The sequence below is a fragment of the Lepidochelys olivacea genome, assembly GCF_965140295.1.
Source record: "Lepidochelys olivacea isolate rLepOli2 genome assembly, chromosome: 1".
Lineage (NCBI taxonomy): Eukaryota > Metazoa > Chordata > Testudines > Cheloniidae > Lepidochelys > Lepidochelys olivacea.
The window spans coordinates 38,033,837-38,045,929 of NC_140411.1; the positions used below are offsets into that span (position 1 = coordinate 38,033,837).

The 12,093-nt window shown below is 39.5% G+C and overlaps 1 protein-coding gene across 1 annotated transcript in view; it reads right to left on the reverse strand.

Annotated features, from left to right (window-relative positions):
- The window catches only part of CWF19L2 (CWF19 like cell cycle control factor 2), a 165,695-nt gene that overhangs the window by 104,849 nt on the left and 48,753 nt on the right, over positions 1-12,093 (reverse strand). The window contains exon 9 of the mRNA XM_084616751.1: positions 3,601-3,697. Coding sequence (XP_084472877.1) covers positions 3,601-3,697 — 97 coding nt within the window. The remainder of the gene's footprint in view (positions 1-3,600; positions 3,698-12,093) is intronic.

Genomic DNA, 12,093 nt, shown 5'->3' on the forward strand with positions numbered 1-12,093 from the left:
ACTTATACATCCCAAAATGCCATTGGCCTTCTTGGCAACAAGAGCACACTGCTGACTCATATCCAGCTTCTCGTCCACTGTCACCCCTAGGTCCTTTTCCGCAGAACTGCTGCCTAGCCATTCTGTCCCTAGTCTGTAGCTGTGCATTGGGTTCTTCCGTCCTAAGTGCAGGACCCTGCACTTATCCTTATTGAACCTCATCAGATTTCTTTTGGCCCAATCCTCCAATTTGTCTAGGTCCCTCTGTATCCTATCCCTGCCCTCCCGCGTATCTACCACTCCTCCCAGTTTAGTATCATCCGCAAATTTGCTGAGAGTGCAATCCACACCATCCTCCAGATCATTTATGAAGATATTGAACAAAACCGGCCCAATGACCGACCCCTGGGGCACTCCACTTGACACCGGCTGCCAACTAGACATGGAGCCATGTTTTGTTTATTTTTTAACACACCAGCTCACAGGTATATAGAAGTACTATTAACTGTAATGCCAGTGCCATTTGAACGATTCCTTATTATAGGTACAAAACCAGAAATTTTTCCAAACAATTTAAAAAACAGATGCATCTGAAGCATTATGGTGCATATCATTTTAAAAAATAGCACTTCCATAACACATTACATTTTCAAATGCACTGTTCAAATATTAATGAATTTATGCTCATAAAATCTGTTGGTAAGCATAACGGCCATTATACAGACGGGAAAGCAGATAGAGGTAATTCTAACCTAATGTAATGTACACCCTTTTCCAACACCCTGAGTTTATAAGTTGCACAAAAAGTCTAAGGGAGCAAATCTTACAGCTGCTTCTACTATATAGATTTACCCTCCCTTACATACCACCTCGGAATTTGGGCCTTGAGTCTAATTTGAGTTCTGGGTGACCCAAAGATGGAAAAGTGAGGCCTATTTGCATTCTCCCATTAGTAGTTTTCCCTGATATAGTCTTCTCTTCTGTTCCTCATTATACAGACAAGGTGGGTGAGATAATTGGACCAACTTCTGTTGGTGAGAGAGACAAAACTTTTGAGCTACACAGCGCTCTTCCTCATGTCTGGGAAAGGTACTGAGAGTTTCACAGCTAAACACAAGATTGAACAGATAGTTCCCTTCCAATATGTGCTAACTACTTATGCTGAACTGTCTGTTCAATTCTGTATTTAATTGTGACACTCTCAGTATCTTTCTGCAGACCCAAAGAAGAGCTCTGTGTAACTTGAAAGTTTGTCTCTCTCACCAACAGAAGCTGGTCCAATAAAAGGTATCACCTCACCCACCTTGTCTCTCTAATATCCTGGGACCAACACGGCTACAACAACACTGCATAGTTCCTATTACGTAAATCACAGCAATTTAGACTCAATGGGCTAAATTCAGAGCAGTAGAGCAAAAAGTAACAAATTAATTCATTTGATTTACATTTATTATTAAACAAGGTAATCTGGCCTAAATTGCTGATTCCACACAATGATAAAAATTAATTCCAATGTAAATAATTAAAATAATTAATATGAAATTAACAGCAACATAACAATTTTGACTATTACTAACTGAAATCAAACAAAATTGCAAAATAACTCATATATATATCATTTGTACGTACAAGAGTGCTTTTACTGAGAATATTTTCTTCTGTTACTTAAAAGCACACCAACAGCTTAAAAATCATACTTCTATCCAAATGTTTCCCAGTATTGTTATAAGCATCAGCTAAGATTACCAAGACTGAAAATTAGAGTATTAGAAAAATTATGGGTTTCCCATGTCCCCCACAATTTTGATTACTTTATGCATTTTGTAGTATTTGGTGTATAGTCAGTTTCACTGCTTTCCCTGTAGGGCCAGATACCCAATTTCTCCCATTTGTGTGGGTTTTTCCAAACATCAATAGGGAAGAGAAAAATATTCAAAAATACAAATTTAAAATCCCCCAAATTGGCAGGAAGACTTAGGGGGAAAGATGTAGTATCTGAAATTACTTTAGTTCACTAAAAGTTAGCTTTTATTTCTTTTCAAAGCTGATTAGATTTCAGCTTGGCAATGTCTCTTTAAGAGCTATCTCTGTTTAAAAATATGCTGCGTACACATTTATTCTGATGATTATGCAAAGGGAAAAACAAAATACTGATGTAAAATAAGATCTGGAAATAGTAATTTATAATGTATAGGGTAACCAGATAGCAAGTGTGAAAAATCAGGACGGGGTGGGCAGGTAACAGGTGCCTATAAAAGAAAAAGCCCCAAATATTGGGACTGTCCCTATAAAATCAGGACATCTGGTCATGCTAACAATGTATCATTTTCTCATGTGAAACAGTTTTTAAAACGTGTAATACTGACTTTGGAAATACCAATAGGACACACAGATCTGTGTGAAAAATAATCTGTGAGGGCATCCTAAATTAAAAAAAAGTCTGAAAACCACTTCTTGTTCCCCACACAAAGTTATAATCTTATTTGTGACTTCACAATTACAGTAGTTGCTGTAGAGATGATGTCAAACAGAATTATTGCTTCAGGGAGACTTATGCAGCAAGCATAGATGCATGAGAAAAAATCCTTAGAAACAAAAAAAAATACATAAAGGACCACACTGGTTAAATTGTTTCTAAAATGGACATTTTTCACCATTCTCCATTAGGTTTTTGCAGTATGTCTTTAAGAGCATCTATGCAAGACACAATAACTTGCAAAACATACCCTCAATCTAACACAATGAGACTGACCTGGCTGACGCCTCCAGCCTCTACCACAATACACATGACAAATAATAAATACATACATAAATAAATAATACACAAAAATTGGGGGGCATATGTCAATCTACTGGTGTTCCCAGAACTGAGAGTTACCGTTACCTCTCTCAGCATCAGCAAACCACACTGTGTCAGAGAGTGGAAGTTAGTTGGACACTGTTTCTCTTATCACCATTAGCTAAAAGGCATCAGATAAACCAGTACTATGTATCTATAGTGTTATGTAACAAACATATCTTTTTGGAATCAAGAGTCTTTCAAATCACACAGCGATGTTCCTGACTTTTCGGTCTGCTTTAGCAGTTCCAGTTCAGACGGTGGTGCCAAACCTGCAGCTGCTAGGAGCTTCAGAGGCTGGTAGGGAGCTCACCCCACCAGGGACAGGTTACAATCGTAATCTTGATGCTTAGCCCTCATGTACTACTGCAGGGCAGCATGGTCTACGAGGGTCTGCTGATTGAGCTCTGTGGCGATAACATGATCCACAGGAAATCTTCCACCTTTATTTTGAAATTGGCAGGAGCACATTGCAAGTTTCCCCTTCCTCCTGTTCACCAGAAAACCTCTATACACTATTCTCTAACTCTCACCATAAGGAGAAAATTATTTTTGACATGTTCCCTATTCTACAAACCCCTATGGGGTTGAATCCCCTCCCCCCTTGACCACAGGGTATAGCTATTTGTAGGAGAAGTTATGAAGAAGGTTGCACATTAAATTCTGAACCTGATCAAATGGCTTTTCATCATGCTTTGGTCAAAAGGAGAGGCCAATTCAAGCCCTGTGAGCTGCAGTACATGCCATCTGCAGTATGTCAGAGCAATCTTCAAAAACCTTACCAAATTTCCCATTAGTTCTGCTTTCACAATCTTGGCTCCCAGTCTGTTCATCTCCTCTTCACTAAGGGCCTGGGGAGTCCCATCCTTTGAAGTATGTCTGGTTGAAATACCACAAACGTTCACAGCCCATAGGAAACAAAAAAATATTTACCTAATTAACAATCATTGCACTGGCAAACATGTTCAAGTGTTGAAAGAAATTTAAAACAATCATAATCACAACTATCCCTCTACAAATCCTTTTATAGTCACTAAATCTCTCTAAAGGACAGACAAGACCTTTCGAAAAAGATGTGTAACCATGATGTGCATAAAGCTATATATTCCTTTAGTTTTGGGATCTTTTAGGATGAAAGGCACTAAGTATTGTACATTTTCTTGGCTCGAGGGAACAGTAAATAACCCATAGCAGGTAAAAGTGGGCTGTGCATACAGTATAGCTTCCTGACAGGACAGACCAGCTGGGTCCAGAGTTAGTCCTTCAAGCAGTACCAAATCATCCTGCCTGGAAACAGCCAAAGACCCTTCCTCCTCTCTAGCACTGAACCTTGGACTCCATCTCGTAACAAGAAGTCTGTTTATAAACCCTGAAGCAGTAATTCTGTTCATGACATCTCCACAGCAAGAAAACCTACCAGTTGTTTATCCACTTGGAGGTTATGTAGTTCTTCATTTCCCAAAGCTTAAGTTGTTCTTAGATTTATCTACTCAGAGGACAACCTTTGGTTATGAAAATATTATAGTTCATATATTAGAATCCACACTGAAAGTTAATTGGTGACATTTGTAAATAAAATCTCTCCTAGAAATTTTGTTCCTATTCTGGGGGATATGATGGCCTACTGGACTAGGAGTCAGAAATGCATGAGTCCCAATCCCTCTCTCTGCCATTGATTTACCAAGTGGCTTTACACAAAGTATTTCACCAGAATTGTTCCAAGACTGAACTTCCTCATCTGTAAAATGGAGTTAAAAATACAAAGGGCAGTGGTAGGAATAATTAGTGGTCATATTGTGGTTTAAAGATTGAAAGTGCTAATAATAATTTTTAAAAATGCAGGCTAGCTGGTATCTATCCTAAACAGACATCTCCAGAAGATAAATTAATTTATAACCCTTAGGAAGACTTAAAAACAAACTTAGATTGCATTCAGCAAAATAATTCATTGCTCTTCCACCGCTCAGCTACTGAAAACCAAATATTGCTGGACAGCTAGAATCATTTCCCAGTTACGTAAGTAAGTCCACAGAGAACCAAATTGGCTGAAAATGTATGAAAATCTCTTCCATCCAGACACATGGCATTTGATGTCTAAATTACTCGAGCCTTAAAATAGTCCATTTATACCTGATACAGCTGGAAATTTATACCTATAAGATGTATATCTAGCCAGTAAAACAGTTCCTATTGAGAGAAGAATGCACTTCCCACCCCAAGCTGACTGAATATATGCTCTCAGCTCTCTTTTTAGCTGTTGGAAGACACATTCCATTTTGAGGCTCACCCAGGACAACCTTGTTATGGCAGTGTGACCCTCTGTACCTCAAAGTAGCACCCTGGAAACCCCCATATTCAACACGGTGATATGAGTATGATATTTTTGTACAAAGTTTTGTCATTTTGTATAAAGTATACCTTGTGAGGTATCATTTTGAAAATATTGACCTGTTGAACATTAATATCCTGTTGGATTTATGTACTATCATTGTATGTGAAGTTATGAAGCATTGCTATATGTTACTGAAATATGGTGTGAGGCTGGGAGATGCCCACAGCCAACCTTTCAATTGCAAAGGATCAGCAAGATGTACTGACAGCTCATTAAAGGGAATCCACTCTTCCAATGGCCATCCCAGAGACTTCTCATAGAGAGCATGTATACAATGGAGACTGCTTCACCAATAGGGACTGCCTGATCCCCACGTCACAGCAAAAATCTTTCCAGCAAGGTAGTAGAAAATATAAAAGAAGGGAAGAGACATCATAAATTGGCCTTCTCCCTCCATCCCCCCCCTCCAACACCTGGAGGACAAAGACTTTGAACTGGGGAAGGGTGGTCCGGTCCAGTCTGTGCACTGAGGATCTGTAACCTACTTGTACCATCTGTCAGGGTGAGACACTGCTTGATTCAAATCCGGCTTAGTTTGTAGAACTTAAACTGCATGTTTATTTTTGTTTGTAAGTAACCAATTCTCATCTCTATGCCTAGTACTTACTATCACTTAAAATCTCTTTCTGTAGTTAGAAAAGGAGTACTTGTGGCACCTTAGAGACTAACCAATTTATTTCAGCATAAGCTTTCGTGAGCTACAGCTCACTTCATCGGATGCATACTGTGGAAACTGCAGAAGACATTATATACACAGAGACCTGCATAAGCTTTCGTGAGCTACAGCTCACTTCATCGGATGCATACTGTGGAAACTGCAGAAGACATTATATACACAGAGACCTGCATAAGCTTTCGTGAGCTACAGCTCACTTCATCGGATGCATACTGTGGAAACTGCAGAAGACATTATATACACAGAGACCTGTATATAATGTCTTCTGCAGTTTCCACAGTATGCATCCAATGAAGTGAGCTGTAGCTCACGAAAGCTTATGCTCAAATAAATTGGTTAGTCTCTAAGGTGCCACAAGTACTCCTTTTCTTTTTGCGAATACAGACTAACACAGCTGTTACCCTGAAACCTATCAGAGGTTTGTAACCTGACATCAGCATCACAGTGTGAGAGGCAGCCCAGGCTGGTGGTTTGAAGGGCTCAGTGGTTCCACAATCAAGGTTGCACTCTGGGGACCCAGTCACAAGCAGTACTGTCCACTTAAATGAGAGAAGGATATCCTGGAAATGGCATCAAGATCTGGAGATTATAACCCTCTTTCAAACTCTGCCTCAAAACATAATCTTGCTCTGACACAGTCACAGTGCTTTTAGCCATGTCTGTTCATACTGGGGACCTATTTGTTAGAAAGTTAAAGTATTTTATAAACTCTAAACAAGAATCAACATTTCTTGATCATTTAAGTATAGCTAATGCCACTGCTGTACGGTGAATTTTGGTGTGTGGTTGTTGGATCATAATAAAGAAGTTCTGTATTAAAATCACAAATGAGTTTGATTCCCCATAGTTTAAATTCCAGGGTATTATTAATTAAGAGGTCTCTTGGTTTATGGTACTGTTTCTCTCCCTCTATGTGTGAAACTTGCAAGCTGCTAATTGCGTTAGTACATTCTAAGACAGAGTCTGTTCTCAAAGCAATTCAGAGAGAGAGACCCAAAGCAATACTCTAACAGAAACAGCACCCAGAGACTCCCCGCCCTTTTGTTGTATTAACAATTGTGATTAAAATAGAGATAGAGGATGTATGTGGATGGATGCTTGGTGTGGATAATAACTGAATGATCAGGGAGGTGCCAGCCTAAGAATCCAGTGTCCATCAGCTGAAGAAGGCGTCAAGTGGAAATAACCAGAGGACCGCCCCCCCGCAGGGCAGACTGGAATCCACCCAACAGCCTCAAGAATGGGAGAACCAAAGAACAAGATAACATCTAGCAGCATGGAGCCATCAGGAATGTGCTATCTGCTGATTGATTCAGCAACAGCATGATGAAGCAATTCCCATAGACTGGCATAGGAAGAAATTCCTATAAAAATAGACTCTAAAAAGTGAGAACTTGGGGTCTGATTCTGCAAACCAACTTCCAGGAGCATCAGATGAGCATCTGACAAGGCCCTGCTCCCTCCTCATGTCCAGGCCATCTGGCCAGTGGCTTGGCATGAGCAACTATAAGGCTGGTAACTATGATAACCTTGCAGAACCTGTGTGTGTGTGTTCATATGAATGAATGTGTGAATAAATATGAGATTGAATGGAATGTTATAGCTATAACTAACTGCTTACTATGATTCTTTCTGTATTTACAATGAATGTGGTATTTTGCCTTTTTCCCTTTAATAAGATCCTGCTGGTTTTTAATTTATTGGTATAACAGTATTTATTGTTGCATTTAACTTTTCTTAAATATGTAACATGAGACAGGATTATAGTTCTACAGAAAATGTTTATATTGCTCTATCTACATGTGTAAAAAACCTGAGCATAATCCTACTTCACTTGCCACAGTACTTCCTATAACATTACATAACTGAGAAGTCATTTCAAAAGCATTACTGAATGCTACGAGAATGAAAGCAACCAAACTATTAAAAAAATTAAAGACATGCTGTCATAACAGAGAAAGAATATGCTGCTTAACGTCATGAACATAATGTGCATGATTAAATCCTGTGAGACTTTCAAAATGGAAGACCTTTAAACAGGTCTAACATTTTAGTCTGAGATATCACAGTGCTAACCTGGGGAAATTTTTCAAACCATTTCTGCCTGCATTTCAGGGGCCCAATCCAACATCCATTACTTCAATGGAAATAGAATCTGGCTCAAAGAGAGGCAATGTCAACAGTTTAACTCCTTATAAAAAGGAAATAAACAGAGAAATTAAAGGTTCTGGAGCTCTTGCTTCTCATTTCTCCTAAACCTACATATTGTAAAGCAATTAAAACAGTAGGGGAATTACATTAGTCAGAGTAAGAGACAGTTATTACTTTGTACATGCTCTCTGTGATGTTATTGCTTGAATCATTATCTGCACTTTTTCAGCTCAACAGTATTTTTCTCTCAGCTTGTCTCAAATTAAACTCCAACGCACATATATTTTAGTCCCATTATTAAGTGTGATTTTCAGCAAAGAGCGTCCTATCTGGATGGACATTTCCTCTGAGGAGATCCCTTGGGCATCCAATCAGCCAAGTATTACTAGGCATGCAACCTTGAGCTTTTAATTAACTCTTATCATAATTGTCCAAAACTCTGATTTAAAAGCTAAAGAAACTCTGTGTTTGTTGGAAGAGAGAAAATTAGCAAGTACATTGTCAGTATGAGGCATTCAGAATTGAGCGAACACCACCACCTAGGCACTTTTCATAGGTGATTTTTGGTGACAGCGTTCATTCAGCTCCAGCATGCACTCCAGTCCCCCCCTTGGCCCATTCCAAGGACATATGTAGCTGCACAGGTGAACTGCCCCCAGTTCCTTCTCTACTGCAAAGTCCCGAGACACAAGACTCTGAAGCAGTGAGAAAGGGGGGAAGGAGGGGAAAGTAGCAGAGCAGCCATAAGGGGACAGATCTGGAAGAAGTTTAGTTACTGTACAACATGAACAATGATGCTCTACTTCAGGGTGACTCCCAAGCAGTATCCCTTGATGGAGGTGGGAGCCTCAGAGTCAAATAGTACACTGAAGACAAGACTGCACTGCCAACTGCAGCATCTGCTCTAATCAGAGCATAATATTTGGAAAAGGTATGTACTGAGGACTAGGTTGTGGCTCTGAAAATTTCAGCAACTGGGACATCTTTCAACAGGGCCATAAAAGTAGATTGGGACCTTGTAGAATGGGTTATCACTCTAGAAGGAGATGAATGTTGGCATCATAACAAGAGATAATATGCACAGAAATCTATTTTCAAAGTCTTTTGATGAAATTGCAGATTCTCTGGATCTGTCAGCAATTGACACAAAGTCTAGAAGACTTCCCTGAAATGATTGGTTCTGTCTAAGTAGAAAGCCAGTATCCTTCTGATATCCAAAAAATCTAAGGCGGCTCCCTCCCTGGACTGGTGTGGCTTCAGAAACAAAACCGGGAAATGAATAACCTGGTTAATATGGAATTTACAAGAAACTTTAGGTAGAAATCAAGGTCGTGGATGTAATGTAACTTTGTCTCTGAAGAACACTGTGAAAGGGAGGGTTTGCCACCACAGCCCCCATTTCTCCATACTTCAAACAGAAGTGTTGGCCACCAGGAAGGCTGTTTTCATAGACAGGTGTAGTAGAATCACAGAAATGTAGAGTGGAAAGGGACCTCGATAAGTCATCAATTCCAGCCCCCTTTACTGCAGCAGGACCAAGTAAACCTAGACCATCCCTGACAGGTGTTTGTCCAATCTGTTCTTAAAAACCTCCAAAGTGGTGATTCCACAATCTCCTTTGTAATCCTATTAATCCTTAAAGTTATTCCTAATATCTAACCTAAATCTTTCTCGTTGCGATTAAGCCCATTACTTCTTGTCCTACCTTCAGTGGATATGGAGAACAAGTGATCACCATTCTCTTTCTAACAGCCATTAATATATGTGACTATGCATCAGGTCCCCTTCTCCATCTTCTTCTCTCAAGACTATACAGACCCCATTTTATTAACCTTTCTTCAGAGGTCAGGTTTTCTAAACCTTTTATCATTTTTGTAGTTCTCCTCTGGACTCTCTCCAATTCATCTCCATCTGTCCAGAAGTGTGGCTCTCATTTGGTCACAGTACTCCAGCTGAGCCCTCACCAGTGCCAAGAAGAGTGGAACAATTACCTGCTGTGTCTTACATAGGACACTCCAGTTAACACACCCAAGGGTGATATTAGCCTTTTTTGCAACTGCGTCACATTGTGATTCATATTCAGTGTGATCCACTATAACCCCCAAATCCTTTTCAGATGTACTGGTGCTTAGCCAGTTATTCCCCATTTTGTAGTTGTGTATTTGATTTTTCCTTCTTACGTGCAGTACTTTGCACTTGTCTTTAATGAATTTCAACTTGCTAATTTCAGATCAATTCTCTAATTTAGTGAGGTCATTTTGAAGTCTAATGCTATCCTTCAAAGTGCATGCATCCCCCCCACCAGATTGGTGTCCATTTGTGAACTTTATAAGCATACTCTTCACTCCATTGTCCAAGTCATTAATGAAAATACTGAATGGTATTGAAGTTGGGACTGACCCTTATATACTCCCTCCCAGTCTGACAGCAAATCATTGATAACTATTTTTGAGTATAGTCTGTCAATCAATTGTACACCCACCTTATACGAATTTCATCTCGTCCACATTTCTCTACGTCACTTATGAGAATGTCCTGTGGGACTGTGTTAAAATCCTTACTAAAAATCAAGATATATCACATCTACTGCTTTCCTCCATCAATCCCAGTTAGTGACAGACACTCTCGGTGCCCGTTGTTTGGGAGACCTCCACCTACCCACAAAGTGCAAGGTAACTGTTGAACTCTGCTTGTCTGTTTTTGTAACTGAAAAGACTGAATACTGATATAAGAAACTCCTCCTTGATGTAACAACCCAACTGTTCATCACCAAAACCTAATTTATAATCTGCCCGTAAGACCCGTTCATCAGTAACTTAAACAACATAATATATGGGAAACAAAGGCTATGTCTTCACTTACGGTGGTGTGCAGAATGCAGGCAGTACACACGTAGCTATGCACCACAGTGAAAGACAGGTTGTGTCCACACTTGTCACTGTGGCATGTAGCTACACACTGCAGTGAAAGGCTCCAGCAGTGGGATGACAGGGGGGAAAGCTCTAGCAAAGAGGAGATAATGGGACACTACACTGCTAATAATAGCATTGTAAATATGGGAGGCACTGCTTGGGCGTGTGAGAGGGTATATATGTATATGTGTATATGTATATGTATATGTATATGTATGTAGGGTATATACCCAAGGAGTTCAGGAGTGTCGCACACTCTACTTGCCTAAGCAGTGTCTTACCATCTACACCGCTATTTATACCTGTGCTATCTGGGCGGGCAGTGCCTGTACTCTACACACCATCATAACTGTAGACATACCTAAAGAAATAACTATTTTCATGAATTCCTCTTTCCAACTGGTCTCTTATCAGCCTCCTCACGTGTTCTTGTTGCTGAACACTTCGTTGCTTGCCCACTTTTCCTACATTTATCAAATTCTTCAAACTTAGATCTCATTTGGGCCCTGATCCTACAAACACTTATGCACATGCTCAACTTTACTACTGAGAATAGTCCCAGTACTTGAATAGAACTTGCTACTCACAGTAGTAAACTTAAACATGTGCATAAGCATTCGCAGGATTGGGGTCTTGGTGATAACATAAAGAATGGGTGGCCAGGACCTGCATAAAAGTCCAGTGATTTTTCTAACTTCTTTCCACAATTACTCTATTTTCCTTCATTATATCAACACAGACAGAAGAACAGTAATTCTTATTACACATTGCTTTGTAGTCTCTTTTTAACCCCCCTGAAAATATACATTCAGACTGATGCTTTCTCTGTCATTTACATCAGAATAAAACCTATTACTTTAACATATGACCTCATCTCTTTAATCTACCAAATCTATCCATGCTATATTGTTACCTTAGTTTTCCCCAGTTATTTTGCCATTCAGCATGCCCAGACACTTACTTACAAGTAGGTTCTACTTGTTTAAGTTGTAGATGAAATATTATTCCACAGCCTCTCTCAATAGTAGGAAGCAGACTTTACTGTACACCAATGTTCAAAGGAAGAGTAATCTACTGTCATGGGCAATATGACTGAAAAATCATACATGTCAAATCAAAATAGATATTTCCTACATTGCCTACT